The sequence below is a fragment of the Balaenoptera borealis genome (assembly GCF_965194805.1).
Source record: "Balaenoptera borealis genome assembly, chromosome: 1".
Taxonomy (NCBI): Eukaryota; Metazoa; Chordata; class Mammalia; order Artiodactyla; family Balaenopteridae; genus Balaenoptera; species Balaenoptera borealis.
This window is the reverse complement of record NC_138860.1, coordinates 133,691,057-133,707,935: the sequence shown is the minus strand read 5'-3', so window position 1 is coordinate 133,707,935 and position 16,879 is coordinate 133,691,057. Positions and strand designations below refer to the sequence as shown.

The 16,879-nt window shown below is 33.9% G+C and overlaps 1 protein-coding gene across 3 annotated transcripts in view; it reads right to left on the bottom strand.

The window, feature by feature from the left end:
• Positions 1-16,879, bottom strand: part of ANKRD13C (ankyrin repeat domain 13C) — an 82,286-nt gene that overhangs the window by 10,429 nt on the left and 54,978 nt on the right. For 2 of the 3 annotated variants that reach the window (XM_082358190.1, XM_082358192.1), the window contains exons 8-12: positions 16,662-16,793; positions 13,309-13,470; positions 7,925-8,004; positions 6,583-6,681; positions 3,615-3,715 (exon numbers count right to left, since the gene is read on the bottom strand). In XM_082358190.1, coding sequence (XP_082214316.1) covers positions 3,615-3,715; positions 6,583-6,681; positions 7,925-8,004; positions 13,309-13,470; positions 16,662-16,793 — 574 coding nt within the window. The remainder of the gene's footprint in view (positions 1-3,614; positions 3,716-6,582; positions 6,682-7,924; positions 8,005-13,308; positions 13,471-16,661; positions 16,794-16,879) is intronic. The other variant, XM_082358191.1, reaches the window with a different exon arrangement.

The window sequence follows — 16,879 nt, the reverse complement described above, 5'->3', positions numbered from 1 at the left end:
GCTCAATATATTCTTTTCCCTTGAGATTTCACCATTGACCTTTAAATTATTTAGAAAAGTGCATAACAAAATATCACAAACTGGAAAGTCTCGTTATCTTTCTATTATTAATTTCTAGTTTGATTCTACTGTGATTGTTTTTCAATTATTAAGGTTTGTTTTATAGCCCAAGATATGGCCTATCTTGGTATATGTTCCATGAGTACTTGAAAAAAAATGTGTATTCTGCTGATGTTGGGTAAACTGTTCTATAAATGCCAATTAGGTACTTTGGTTTATGGGGTTGTCGAGATGTTCTAGAATATCCTTGCTCATTTTCTTTCAAGTTGTTGTATCACCTGTTGAGAGAAGGGTGCTGAAGACTCTAATTATAATTGAAAATCTATTTTTCCTTTCATTTCTTTCAGTTTTTGCTTCACTTATCCTGCAGCTCTGTTGTTTGGTATACACATTTAAGATTGCTATTCTTCTTCATGGATTGACTCCTTTATCGTTATATAATGCCCCCCGCACCCCGGTAGTTTTCTTTGCTCTGAAATCTACTTTAGGTAGTCCTGTTATCCTTTGATTAATGTTTGCATGATATATCTTTTTCCATCCTTTCACTTTCAACTTGTCAATATCATATTTGAAGAGAGTTTCTTGAAGATAGCATGTAGTAGAGTCATGTTTTTTTAATCTGTTTTTCCAATCTATATCTTTTAAATGTTCTATTTAGACTATTTATACTTAATGGAATTATTTATATACTTAAGACTTAAGTCTGCTGTTTCATTTTTTGTTTTTTTGCTTGTTGTCTCTCTTTTTTTATATATTTTTCTTTTTCTTGCCTTCCTGTAGGTTACATGACATTTATGTATTTATTTATCTATCTATCTATCTATTTATTTATTTATTTATTTGGCTGCACCGCATAGCATGTGGAACGTCCCTAACCAGGGATCGAACCTGTGCCCCCTGCAGTGGAAGCGCAGAGTGTTAACCACCTGACCACCCGGGAAGTCCCAACATGACTAATTTTTAGAATTTTATTTTTATTTATCTATAGTGTTTTTGAGTATATCTCTTTGTACACCTTCTTTAGTGGTTGCTCTAGGTATACATTACATATAACTAATTTATCATAGGCGCCTGGTGTCATCACATTAGCAATTCAAGTGAAGTAGAAAAATTTTGCCTCCCTTTATCTCCTTTCACCTTCCCCTATTTATAATATAACTATAAATAGAAAGAAAGAATGGAGAGATAAAAGTAGACTTTCAAGCAACTTGGCTATGAAAAGCAAAGATTAAAGGCAAGGGCTGGGTAGGGTGGAGCTAAAGGGATTGTTTCATTAGATTGGTTGAATTTTATTTCTGAAGTTTGGCCATCTTCTCCTCACCTCCCTGGGCCTGACTTTTTTTCTGGGGGGGCCATACCGTGCAGCTTGCAGGATCTCAGTTCCCCAACCAGGGACTGAACCCGGGCCACAGCAATGAAAGCCCAGAATCCTAACCACTAGGCCACCAAGGAACTCCCTAGATTGGGTGAATTTTAAAAGGAGAAAGACCTTTAATTGGTTTAACTTTAAAAGGAGAAAGACCTGAACAGAGCCTAACAGCTAAGAGGAAAAAGGCTGTACAGAAGGAGTTGGAAGATAAAGGAGAAATATGGGGAAACTGATAGAGCAAGCTTTTTAAAAATGCGGGGAGGAGAACAGATCCACAGTACAAATGAAGAGAATAATCAAGCTAAGAAAAGGGACACCACTTCCACTGAGATAGAAAAGATGGAGGAAAAGATAGGGCTTGGGGCAGAAAAGTTTGTATGAGAAGTTGGGAGTAATGAGGGAGGTCTCATTTCTGATGGCTTTTTTTTGTAACTAAGAAAACAAAATTCATCTGCTTAGATTGTGGGAGGAAGTAGTGGGGGGATGGGGATGGGGACTGGTGAAGGAGGTTCAAATTTAGCCTTTGAAAGCAGAATGAGGGAAGCAGCAAATCAGAGAAAAGATCATTCAAAATCAGCATTTAAAGCTCTGGCTTCTTTTGAAAACATGTAATTGTGTTAACAATACCCAAATTTTTCCCCTCAATTGTACCTTCTAGCCTAAATATAGAAACAGAAATGACTGAAGATTAAACTGATGTAGGACTGGAGTTTTATAGGGTCATTTTGAAAGAAGGACAAAGAGACAAGAGAGACAGAGGTAAGCAAATTCCCAATAAGTATACAAGCAAAAAATTATAAATCCCTTGTTAATATGGCTCTATATCAGAGAAATGCCTGCAAAAATGTATTGTAGACTTTTTTCCTTTCTATATAATCAAAGTATTTCTTTTTCATAAAAAAACTTGTGAGGTTTGATTTGTGTTTGGGACTTTAAAAAATGTGAATACAGTAATAGTTTCACATATTTAATCCCTACCCTCTATTCTAGTTTGTCACTGTGCCCTTTAAATACAGTATATAGAAGAGAGTCCAATGCTTGAACTATTTTCTGGCTATAGACAATTACAGTGGGATTTTAAGCTTCTGCAGAAATACTCATGTAATGATCCACAGCTCAAACACTCAGATTTAGTTTTCTAACAGTTTCTGCCTAGAATCTTATCACTGGTTTACTCAAGTAGACACTGGGTTCCCAGTGCTTTTACATCACAAAGGGAATCTAGAATGACATAGTTAGAACATGTTTTAAAATCAATTTTAATTCACAAAATGTATTCCCAAATTTGGAAAGTTGAGAAGGTCGAGTTTAATTTTAGTAATAAAAGCATTACTTCTGGGAGTAAAGCATTTTGGCCTAATTATTCTGAGATGTGGTTTCAGTAATATTGAGTGAAACAATATAAAATATATCAGAGGAATTATATAAAAGTTATATTATTATATAATATCCCCCCACCCCATCCATAATGTAAACACCAAAAGGGCAGGGGCTTTTTGCTGTCTCTCATCCCCCCCATAGAAAAGGGTCCAGTACACAGCAGGCACTGATTAAATATTTGGTGGCTGGATCAATGGATGGTATTGAAGGCCCTCCTGGAGCTTAAATCAATGCTAAATCTAAGCCTCAACTCCTAAAGAACCTGTAAATAGCCTCTTGCTCCCAGTTTTCTAATATAGTTAAGAAGATAAATATATACGAAAATGAGAGTTTATACTGTTTTGAAAGATCATTGTTTAAAATGAAATTAAGTTTACACATTTAAGACTGAAAAATAAAGTGTAATGAGTATTACTGTATCCCTGAATAATGACTGTTGACAACAGAAACATTCCCACTATTCAGAAACTCAGAGTCTGCTGAAAATTTGGGCTAAAATCCAGTCTCCCTATATTTCGCATTAAAGCATTATCACAGTGCATCATAATTCACCCACACCCTCTTGAATGAAGTATTTGCATATCCCTTACATTTGATTTAAATCAAGTAGAATTAGAGTTTTCATCAGGAACTTTATATATTTGACAAAACATGAATATCAATGCATGTAATTACAGAAAAACCATATAAAAATATAAACTAGGAAATCCATTTTCCTTCAAAGCATATTTCTTCTTCTTAAATGTTAGTAAACAGCTCCATATTTCTAATAGACACTGAACGTACATGAAAATTTTTCTCTTACCTAGTTTTACAGGAAAGCCTGGAGGAAGCTTCATCTGAACAAATTCTCTAAGCTTATTAAAGTGCTTGAAGGGAGCTATTACTTCCAAAACATTCAATAATCTGAAAAATGGAAGGAGAAAAATATTTTTCAAATTGATTTCATTGTGTCTTTATGTTGTTTTATAACTACATGCTTCAAACTTACACAGTATTACTGACTTCCAGATATTAAAGATGAGAAAATGACACCTCCTTCTACCTCCTGATTTTTTGTTTTATTATTCCTTTCACTGTGTCAAAGTTTATAACTTTCACATTTTTTTTAAATTTATTTATTTATTTATTCTTGGCTGTGTTGGGTCTTCGTTTCTGTGCGAGGGCTTTCTCTAGTTGCGGTGAGCGGGGGCCACTCTTCATCGCGGTGCGCGGGCCTCTCACTATCGCGGCCTCTCTTGTTGCAGAGCACAGGCTCCAGACACGCAGGCTCAGTAGTTGTGGCTCATGGGCCCAGTTGCTCCGCGGCATGTGGGATCTTCCCAGACCAGGGCTCGAACCCGTGTCCCCTGCATTGGCAGGCAGACTCTCAACCACTGCACCACCAGGGAAGCCCAACTTTCACATTTTATTGGGCAGCCATAATTTCCACAGTTGTTGATTTTAGATCTCTATTTCAGCAGATTCAAGGCTTACACTAGTCTTCTTCCTGAAGTCTACAAATTCCCAAGTTCTTTAATTAGCCTCACTGTTTGGACGCCTGAATTTCACTGTCAATTTTGTGTGTGTGAAGGGCTCTTATGTACTTATTATTCCTTAATTTCTTATAGATTTGATAACTGAGTGTTTCTTTTTTACATACTAAAGGGAAATCCGACTGGCATAAAATTTCAGTTTATAATCTTTCCCTCTTAACTACAATTTCACGAGGTGTCTTAGCATTCAGTATTATGTTAGTCATTATACTATAACTTCTTTTATCCTTTGGTTGGATGAATTTCATTTTCAAGTAGTAGTATTTTTCTTTCAAAAAAGGCCCATGGCTGCTATATTTATTGAATTCTTCTGTGTCCTTTTCAATTGCCTTGATATGTAAATGACATCTTACCTAGATATACTATCAGATCACACTTTCTTTGCCTCAGCAATGTCAAGATGTGAAAAAATGTAAGGCCAGGTTGTTTTTTACCCTTTTTCGCCTGAATGCCTTTAGAGCTCTCTATTTACAATTGAAATATAATAGTTTAATCAATATAATCATTGTTACTAATCCTTCTCTATCAATTTTTCTTGGAGCCTAATGTTAGGCTACAGATTTAGTTCTTCCATACAGAGAAATTTTCTTTTCTTCTATCATATTTTGAATACTATTTTGTTTACATTTTGGAGGCTTTCTATTTAAGTGGAACAGCAATGATCCTTATATTGAACCACTCTCCTCCATAAATATTACTTCTCAAATTTCTTTAACCTCTTCTTTCACTGGATTCACTATACGCTATAAAAATTTAATTTTTGGTCACATCTATCCTGTTTATTGTTGTTTCTAATGTATTTGTTTTGCAATAGTGCTAAATTTATTTCCTTAGCTTTACAATCTCCTTTTCATTTCATTCTATTGTCTTAGCATCTCATCTTAGAGTGATCTAGTTTACCAATTTCATGTTCTTTTTATGTTTTCCTATAGTATTTACAAAGAATTTTGTTCTGTTCTTTGACTTATATTTTATTCTAGAATGAGTTCTTTTTCTGGCTTTTACATGCTATCTATATTCCTTATTTTACTTTTTGCAGGGGGAATGGCTATAATTCCACATTTTATAAATTCTAAAATACCCATTTTTTTTTTCACATATTAACATCTCTGAAATTGGGATAACTCCTAAAATTGAGAGCATCTATAATTTGCTACATTATTCTTCTTCATTAGAGTATATATCTGGTGCATCTTGGAGTCATTTGGGTCCAAGATATGATAAATTATGCAGATTTGTATGTATGGCTAATTCCCTTCCTGCATCTTCTGAGAACTATTTATTTATTTCCCTCTTTGATCAATAACTTGAGGACTGTATACCAAATTCTATCTACTCTTCCAAAGCTTGGCTATTGAGGAGTATGAGATGTGCATAGAATTTGTAGAAAAGAAGGGTCCTGCTCTTTTCCATGAGAATTGTTTTTTTAATGTATTAGGCCAGACTGAAAGTGGAAGGATCTACAAAGGAAAGCCTAGGACTTCAATTCATCCCCTACTTTAGTGAGAAGCCGAAAGGTACAGTTCTGTCAGAATCGGCTCTAGCTACCCACCTCCCATTCCACCCATCTCTCCAAATCGATTTTTTTTAATGAGCATCTGATGAATACAGGTTTGGAAGGATATATTCAAGTACTCCAGGAGTACTGTTTATAAGGGTGACAAACTACAAATAATTAAAATGTTTATCAGTAGGGGGATGATAAAATAAATGGCAGTACATCAATACTATAAAATACCAAGGAAAGAAGAAAGAGATAGATAATAATGTACTTATTGTAAGAACTCCAAGATAACTCACTTTTAAAAGAAAAAAAGGAACAGAACAAAATGTAGACTGTTCCCCATTTTTATAAAAATTCTAAAAAAAAACACAGAAAAAATCTAGACAAAAATACAGCAGTTATTTACCTGTTATTTACCTGAGGCGAAAGAAAACTGCCATTTTTATTCTATAAACTTCCAAACTGTTAGTTTTTTACAATAAGCATGTATTCATGTATTACATTTGTAATTAAAAAATAATTATTTGAAAATTTATCTGGTTAAAATAATTAAAATGTTAATATTTTGTGAGCTGGAAAATTTCTAGAAGGGAGCACGACACACTGTCAAAGCAATGGCTATTTGCTTTTACATTTCAAAGGCCTCAAATGCACCACTCAGATGCCAACATTATTATAGCCTTTAGAGTTTAATAGCTTCTTTCATAAACTTGTGCAGTTAATAACAAACTTACGACTCAATTCCCAAGGGAAATTCCTGGCTCATGGCTATTGTGGCTTTAAACGTTTTCTTACTCTCTTTGCACACCAGTTCTCTACCCAGATGAGGAGCTCTAAAATGAAAAAGGAAAAAACAAAGAAAGAAAGAAAGAAAGAAAATATTAGGAAATTTTTTCCACATGCTGTCATCTTCCTGAGAAGAATCTGTCATCTTCCAATGACATTCATTAGTATTTCAACTTTTCTTACTCTGATAGAAATAAAATTATGCTAAAAGGGAATGAAACATGTATAATAAATGAGACAAGGGTAACAAGAAAAAGAAAATAGCAAAGCATAAAAGTTCAGAAGAATATGATCAAAACCCAGAAAATTTCATATTGAATTTTAATAATCACTATTTTTAATAACAAAGCAAATCCATAGAAAAAAACAAACTTTAAAAATATTTTATATCTTTTAAATCACTTATTCAATTCAATCTCTTACTGTCTATGGCTCTCAGCACTGAACAATAAGAAGTGATGTAAAGAATACAGAATTTTACATTACTTGTAGAATATTATAAGATGGAAACATTTTAGAGAAGTTAGAAAAAGTATAACAATAAGCCTTTCAACATAAACAAAAAAAAAAAGACAACTTCTTACTAAGCATGAGGGTAGGTAATATTTTATTCTCCACCAAAAGAATATTTTCTACAAAGGACTGTATTTTCTTTGACATGGTCAGCTAGAAAAAAATTCTTATTTATTTATTCATTCAAAATAAACCATTCATTCATCATTCTTTTATTCAATAAGCATTTACTGGATACAAAAACTATGTACTAGGTACTCTACTAAGTATTAGCAATATAACATTAAGCAAACGTCGTGGGTAAGGATAGTAAGAAGTAGTCTGGCACAGGCTGAAACAAAGAGATGACGACAGGAGATGAACTTGGAAAGGCAAAAAGTAGATAAACAATGAGTAGCCTTACACACCTTGCAAAAGACTCTGGATAATAACAGAATATAAAGTTCATCATACAGTGCAAAAACTCAAATAAGCAACTGCACTGGGCAAGTCCTCATATTTCCTTAGAACAATGTCCTATAGGTTTTTTGGTGTATATAAATTGGCAAGAGGGATGTAAAAAGAAGGCTCTACAACTTATTCAAAAAGAGAATGTAACTGGGGATGCTTCTCCCTCATCATGCTTCATCCATATTTTTAAAAGGAAAAAGAACTGCTTCAGATGAAACTATATTAATAATTCTCTGTAAAAAACATTTTACGCCTAAATATTCATGTTTTTACAAATTGTCTTTTCTAAAAACCAAAGAATATATAAACAAACAAAACAACACTTACTTTCCATTTTCAGAAGATATATATTCTTCCCATGTAATAGTGTTCTGAGGAGGAGGGGTAAGGGACTGTCTTCGAATCGGCTGTCAAAAAATAACAAACAGAGATGGGGAGAGAGAGAGAAGCAGAGACAGAGACCAAGAGGGAGGGAGAAAAGAAAATTATATTTTTTAAAATATAAAATTAAAACATACAATAAACTATAATCTACTTAATCTCTTCAATATAATGCTTTAAGAGGTTATTCTGAGATACTTCCATGGTGATTTAAGCTCCATCAATAATATTTATTATCATTTTTAAAATCTCAAATGAAAAGAAAAGTGTCAAAGTAGTAAAATCCATTCATTCAATGTCTTTTTTGTTTGTTTGTTTTGTTTTGTTTTTAATTTATTTATTTTTGGCTGCGTTGGGTCTTCGTTGCTGTGCACCGGCTTTTCTCTAGTTGTGGCGAGCAGGGGCTACTCTTCGTTGCTGTGTGCGGGCTCTCACTGCGGTGGCTTCTCTTGTTGTGGAGCATGGGCTTCAGTAGTTGTGGCACGTGGGCTCTAGAGTGCAGGCTCAGTAGTTGTGGGGCACAGGCTTAGTTGCTCCGTGGCATGTGAGATCTTCCCAGACCAGGGCTGGAACCTGGGTCCCCTGCATTGTCAGGCGGATTCTTAACCAGTGCGCCGCCAGGGAAACCCCATTCGATGTTTTAATCATCTAAAATGTCCCTGGCATTACGCTAGATGCTGAACGTGGGAACTACAGAGAAGTATAAAAACTAATCCTGACTTCACAGAGTTTACAATTCAAAGTTGGAAAGAAGAAACACATACAAACATGAATAGTTAATCAGGAATACAAAGTATTAAATGATTAAAGATCAAATGAGCTTACAAAAAACTGAGTAATACAGGGGTTCAGAAAAGAAAGCAGTTTTCTATAGACAATAAATCGAGACTAGGGGATTGAGGCTCAAATTTAAATGAAAAGAAAATAAAAAGAATATTTTGGACAGAGAGAATTAACAGTGAAAACACTAGATTGATTTGAACTAGGGAGGAAAGTTCAAAAGGGAGATCAACAACAGTGGTAAAGATCATATCAGATTTAAAACTTACACCTCATCTTTGTTAACCAAGAGCTTGGATCACTATAGGATGAATTGGCAATAAAGAACTAAGGGAGTGGCAGTAGAAATCGAAAATTGCTAAGGAGAAACCAACAACACAAACTGTAGAGCAAAAGGGCAATAAGTGAAAGACACATAAATAACAAAATGAATAGTAACACTGGGAGAGGGTCCCATTCAGAGAAGTATAGTTTTGGATATAATGAGTTTAAGATGTTAATAGGCAGCATATTAGAGTTGTTAAAATCAAGGATTTTGAAGACACAAAAATGAGTTGGAATCCCACCCAGCTCCACTACCTGGTAGTTGTGTGAATTGGGCCATGTTATTTATATTATTGTCAATTTAACTCACCTGCAAAATGGGAATATGACCACTCAACTCATAGTTAAGAATTCAAGGAGATAGTGTATGGAAAAGCTTAGTGCCTAGCACAGTATAAAGGATTCAGTAAATAATAGTAACTATTTTATACTGGGGAGTTCCTAGAGGGCAGTTACAAAAAGAAAAGGAGAGAAATCATATTTAGAGATAATGATTTAAGAATTCTCTGACTAAATGAAAAGTAATAAAACAGAGGACTGATGACTGAGTCCTAAAAATTACACAGATTTGCCAGAGGGGAGGGCGGAGAGGACAGAAGGGAGCCAGATGTTAATCAATAAGGGAAAAGAAAAAACCAGAGCATCAAGTATCAAGTATCATGACAAGATGCAAGACAAGTATCATGGAAGTGAAAAGACTGTTTCAATATCATAACAAAGACTTTAAAGGGAAAGAAGCCTGAAAAAAAGGCCATAGATTTTGTTGGTTAGAAATCATTGATGATCTCTGAGTAGCAACAGAAGAATAGGGGAAGAAAGGAAACTAACAGTTTTTGAGCATCAGGCAATATGAAAGATGACGTTCTGCCCTTGAGAAGTTTACAAAGAGACACACAGGAAGTAGATAATTATAATCCAGGATGGGTGTGCTATGATAGAGGGATCAAGAGGATGGCATAAAAGCACTGAGAAGAGGTTTCTCTGACCCAGACTGGGGTAGCCAAAAAGATGTGCCAGCAATGGTGGTTCCTGGTGGAGAAGTCTAAAAGAAAGAGAACAAAATAACCAAATGAAGGACATTGAGGAAAGTACAATGGTGAGAAAAAGCATGCTGTACTGGGAAACTACAAGTGTGGTGCTATTTTTCCCTTCATGTGTAGCATACATGAAGGAAAAATAGCAAGATACAAGGTAAGAGGGCAAGACACAGAAGAGAAAAAGCAGTTTGAAAGGGTTTTGTGCACTAAGTAGATTGTATTTTACTCAGAAAGCAATGGACAAATATTTTGAGCAATATAATGTTTTAGAACACAAACGTTGGAGCCAGACTGACCAAATCCTGGCTTTGCCAATTACTAGCTGACTTTGGACAAATTATTTAACCTCTTTTGTCTCAGTTTAGTCAACTACATAACCTCAGAGGGTCATTGTAAGGATAAAACTGGCTTGTTAACATAAAATACTTAAAATAGTGCCTGACACATAGTAAATATTCTATACATTTTAGTTATTGAGGCTTTACATAGTTCAATCTATTTCAGAGAGGTCATTCTGGTAGCAGTGAGTAAGTTAGGAAGCTATCTCAGTAATCCAAATGAGAAATGATAAGCTATTTCAAAATGGAAGAAGAGAAATAGATTCACGAGATCTTTAGGATTTTGTAATCGATTAGACACAGAGGTAAGGAAAGCTAAGAAGTCCAAGGACAAATTTCAGATTGCTGGTTTGGGTAATGGTAGTAGATAATGGTGTTACCACTCAGGACAGAAAATAAGAAGAATGAAAAAATTGATCAGATTTAAACATACTAAATCTTAGATACCTACGTTTATCCAAGTGGAGGTAGGCAAAATACTATAGATCTGGTGATTAAAAGAGAGGTCAGAATTGAAGGTATATATTGGGTGACAGTTACTAGTGTTTATGTGGTAACTGAAGCATCAGGTATGTATCTAACAATGAGACATTAGAGAATACTAATTGTCTACTCAATCAATAATCTATCTCCTGTTCTTTGTTGTAAAAGAACCTCCCTACCAATTTTTGGCTGGACACATGACTTCCTAGATTAAAGACTTCTAGATATCTTTACAGCTAGCTAAATTAGTTATACCTAAGTTCTAACCAATGGGATTTGAGCAGTGATGTATGCAACTTCTGATTGGGTACTCAAACAGAACAGGCATGTCCTCTCTTTCTTAATTACTATTAGGAATTATCATTCCTAATGGCTGGAATGCTAAACAGGTAATAAAACATCGTATACCATGTGAATGAGGGCCAGATCCTAGAAATGGTAGAGAAATAAGATCAAAAAAAAAAAAAAGGCTAGGTCTGAGATTAACTCACAGAGCAAAGAAACCATATAAACTCAGATTTTTCCATGAGAGAAAAATAAACTCCTGTCTTGTTTAAGTTACTGTTATAATCAGCCAAAATTATATCATAACCAATACTAAATATGATATATAAAATGTGATACTACACACAATAGTATGGCATGTGGCAATGGCTATTAATAGAATGACAAATGGGCTTAATAGGTAGTGACTGTCATAAATATTGTGGCAAAACATTAGGTAAAACAGTGTCTTATGATCCTGCAGAAGGCAGGCAAGCTAATAGAAGCTGTAACAAACAGAAGAAAAGACTGAAAAAATTTACCACTGATGCTCCAACCCAGAACCATAGCAAAGGTTAATCACACCTCCACCCAAATCTCTATCTAACTAAGCAGATCATGGTCAATTTCTCTTTCAGAACACTGCTTAAAATTTGTCTACTCTTGCTTCCAGTCTATTTAATATATATATATATATTTAATATATAATATATATATTTAATACCTGTATATACATTTGGCTATAACTGATGTGTTTTTATATATATATATATAAAATCATATATATATTATCATAGTAAAGACTTATTTTCCTGGCATGATTAGATAATGCGGCATGTCATATAAGTATATTTTTTCAGGTAATAAAATTCTCTAAGCAGTTTCTACTATTTCCAGTAGAATTCTTTCTAAACTATACATTATACATTCCCCATCTTAGTAGAGACTGTAATGAATCTAATTTAACCTTCCACTGAGCACTTTACTTCATCATTATGAATATCAGTTATTATATTTTAACAAGGTCTTTCTTAGTTTATGTTTATTCTAATTGATCCTTTGTTATATACTGATACTCACAGCTGAACCCATCAGTGTTCCCACTATACTGTTCCCATAACTATCTAATGAAACAGGAAGACATGAAGGCTGCCACAGGACACCAGATGGCTTTCTAAGTTTATTTCCCTAAGTCAGTAGGCTCTGTAACTAAAATGACATCAAACCTTTCCTACATAATTAAATGCAAACTTTTAATGCTTTGAAGCATATAAGAAATAGTTTTGATTTATTGCTAGATTTGCTGAATTCTAATATTTTATATGGCAAAGGTTTCTGGAAGTTTAACACATTCATGTATTTTATATCTATATATTCTTATTTTGATTTTATATATTAAAAAAATACATAATCACTAATAGAGTTTAACTCAATATTCTGTATATCTAGCTGGCATACAATTAATGCTTTTATCAATGACTGTCTAAGGTATAAATGGGGCATTACTCCCCCCTCCAACAATAATTGGTTAGAACAAAGTGGAAAAAAGCACCAAAAGTGGAGGAGCAAGTATCCATAACTTAAGAATTTCTGAGCACTTAAATTTTACTATAAAAAATATTGCCAAGTTACCTTGTCTCATATAGCTATGTATTTCCTTGATTTCCCTCCCCTTTTCCTACTGTCACACAATTCTTTGCATGTACCATGTTTTCAAAAAATACATACTGAATAAAAAATTTATGGGAAGGTATAGGCTAGAAATGACTTCATAAAGTAGGTAGATTTTTAGCCAGGTCTTCAAATCAGCAGCAGATTTCAGTTGGTGAAATAGGAAAAAGAATATATGCAAAGGGACATGGATTAAAAATTAACACCAGGTTTCATGCTTACAAAATGATTTTAATCTATTTATTAGTGAAGACTCAAAGTTCAAGAACAGGTTCACAAAAAATCACCTAAGACCGTATCACAGAAAAATAAAAGGTGATACATGGTAAACAAAACCTATGAGCATACTTATATAAACTCACTGAATGCCAGGAATGAAGTCTACCTCCTCTCTCTTTAGAACATTATAAATTAAGAAAAGTAAAAGTTATACCTCAAAATTCTGCTCCATTATGTTTCCACCTTTACTCAAACTCTCCATAATGGCCTTATTTCGAAGAATATCTTCTTCACTGAGATGTTCTCTTCTTTTTCTTGATTCTAAAACAAGTCCATTCACCAGATAAAAGTCGGCCAAAAAGTTTCCTACCCTTTCCTAAAACAAAATCAAATATTTCAAAATAATAAAGTTTATCTTAGATTTTTTTTAAAGTTTCAAAGTAATACACAGTTTCTTCATAAACATATAACATTTAGATGTAAATAAAATATTCCTCTGGTACTTGAAATTATCAAATTATTTTATACGTTCTATTAAGCTAAAAAATACATAAAATTACACATTTCAAATTTATAAAGGAAAATTTAAAACACACAAGATATATGGTAGTTAATCTGCAAATGAATTAAGTCTAAGTAAAAACAACACATAGTATTCCTTTAGAATCTACTCCCAAGTAGCACAAAACTATCTGACAACTTAATTTAGCTAATAGTCAAATATCATGAGTTACAAGGAGGGGTCAGGGATAATTAATGTTCCCATTTTATAGACAGAAAAAAATGGAATAAAAAGAAATAGTCTTAGTCACATAAAATTTTCTAGTACAACTAAAATTAATTACCTGTTCCAATATTCTCTAACAGGCCCAAACTTCAAGTTACAGTTGCTTGCTTCTTTCAACAAAGAGAGAACAACCAAGTAGTTTTGCTCATCAATATAATTATGTATTTATATTACGGACTGGGGATAGGGAAACTCAAATGGATTAAAAGGACATCAAGAAAAGAGGGCTCCTTCAACATTAAGCTTCACCTTTTTTCAGACCCACAGGTGGTCAGAGTTTGAAATACCTTACCTCAAAAAACATGATCAGTAACTTACTGAAAACAAGCTTCCCATTTCTACCTGCATGCAGATCACTTGCTCTCCTCTTGCTGTTGTTTTCTGGCATTCCAAAACTAAGTGCTTATTGTTGCTTCCATTTCCACCTTGCTTTTGGTGGCTTCTTTACCAGTCATTAGAAAGCAAGGCATTCTGTACCTGTTTCTACCTACAAAATGGGAACCATAAGCATTACTGACTCCCTCCTTACCTGTCAAAGATTTAAGAAGATCACCTAGACACTCTTCAAGAGCTTTGAGCTGCTTAGCAGTAGCACTAGATGAACAGCAGCTTCAATTTTTATCTTCTCTTGAAGTGATCCTTCTAATGCTGTCCAGAAGAACAGAGTACAAACAAATAAGACTTCAAGCCAACAAATGGATTGCAATGTAGGATCTCACAACTGGGAATCCTATAATGCTACGTGTTGCCAAATAGGCTTAGAGAGGAAAACTGATGAACCTAGATCTCACAGTGAGAATTTTTCTGTGGTTGGGAACCACTCAAGTGATAATGATCAATTTTTGAAATCTTATAATGAAAAAGCATTTATTAAAAATAAATCATATCGATAAAAAAAATTAAATGTATATTCCCCATAATCCAGCCATTCCATTTCTTGCTATCTATAAAAGACAATGCAAAGGCATGTAAAAGGATAGTAAACATAACATCATTTATAGTGGGAGAAAACTGGACACAAATGTGTGTCCATCTAAATGTCCAAAAATAGGAGACTGGATAAATAAATTACAATATATCCATACTATGGAATACTATGCACTTGCTAAAAAGAATGAAGTAATACTACTGAAAAGAAAACACTTCTAAGACATTGGGGGAAAAAAAGTTGCAAAACAATAGATAAAATGACACTTTATGAAAAATAAACCTATCAACAACTAAAGCTAAATATTATTATAGATAGATATTTATGTACATAAAGCATAAAGAAAGGTCTGGGGGAATATACAGCTGGATAACCTTCTGCAAAGGACTCTGGGATTGTGAGTAGTGGTCAAGGGAGATTTTTCAGCTTTATGTGTAAGACTGTGTGGTGGTTAATTTTATGTCAGTTTGCCTAGACTATGATGTCCAACTGTTCAAGCAAACACCAGTCTAGATGTTGCTACGAAGGCTTTTTCTTTTTTTTTGGCTGTGCTGTGCAGCTTGCAGGATCTTAGTTCCCCAATGAGGGATTGAACCCAGGCCACAGTGGTGAAAGCGCTGAGTCCTAACCACTGGACCACCAGTGAATTCCACAAAGGCATTTTTTAGATTAATTAAAATTTACATCAGCAGACTTGAAGTAAAGCAGATTACCCTCCATAATATGGGAAGGCCATATCCAATCAAATGTAGGCCTTAAGAGCAAAGACTAAGGTTTCCCAAAGGAAAAGCAATTCTGCCTCAAGACTGTAAGACAGAAACCCTGCCTGAGATTCTAGCCTGAAGATTTCAAACTCAAGACCATATCAATTCTCCCCTGAATTTCCAGCCTGTTAGACTGCTCTACAAATTTCAGACTTACCAGCCTCTACATTCACACAAGCCAATTCCTTAAAATAAATCAACCTCTCCCTCACCTTTCTCTCCTTCTGTCTATAGGTATACATACATCTATATGCAGATATATACACATACACAGAGAGATATAGAACTCCTACTGATTTTGTTTCTCAAAGAACCCTGACTATTACAGGCTATTTTTGTCTTTCTAATGAGGATATATTCATTTCTACTGTGTGTAATAAAAGATAAATAGAATTCTTAAAATCTTGGCCCTTACCTAATGTGTTACTTATCCTTGACTTTAAAATTTTATAAGATGCTTCTTCATACATCCAACTAAAAACTGTTTGAATATATTTTGAATATATTATATTTGAAATATTATATATTATATAACCTCTTGCTGACAGATGAAATGGGAATTATGGAAAGAATTTACAATTCACTAATGGGGAAACCGCCACGGAGATTTAATTTAATTACAGTGTTGTAGAAATGTAAGCTTATTTAATTTTAGTCAAATATATGGAATACTGAGGGACAGATACTGCGTAATAGTTTAAAATTCTAAAAGAAGAAACAAATAAGGTCCAGGGAAATGAATTTTAAAGTATATCCTTCTTTGTGGTCTTCCTAAGAAATAAAGCATTAGAAATATAATGGAACCATATTAAGACACTGTTCCCTGTATAATAACAAGGCCACCAACAACAAGAATATTTTTCAACATAAAATTCAAATGAACTAAACTTTCTCTCCTGGCTTCTGTAAGAATATCTTCCAACTCTGTGACCAACCAATATAATTCCCTATTTGGATTCAAGAAGAAGAGAATAAACTACTTGAAAACAAGTAAGATACTTCTTTCTACCTGCATTTCCATCACATTACTTTTGCAACATTAAATACTAAACAATTTTTAAAGTGTAAAAATCTCGATTTGCACATACTGTTTTATCTTCCCGAAAAAGCCATCCTGTTTGGGCACGCGTGAAAGAAATTGATTTGGTTGATAAAGTTGCAGAGTAAATATCGCTACTCATTAAAATGTCAACCTCTTCTTCTGTTTCCATCTCTGATTCCTGGGGTGGGGGCAAAAGGTAAATATAAGAATCTAGGTTTTCAAAGGTTATTAGCGCCACATATGAAAATGTCAACAATTAAAATG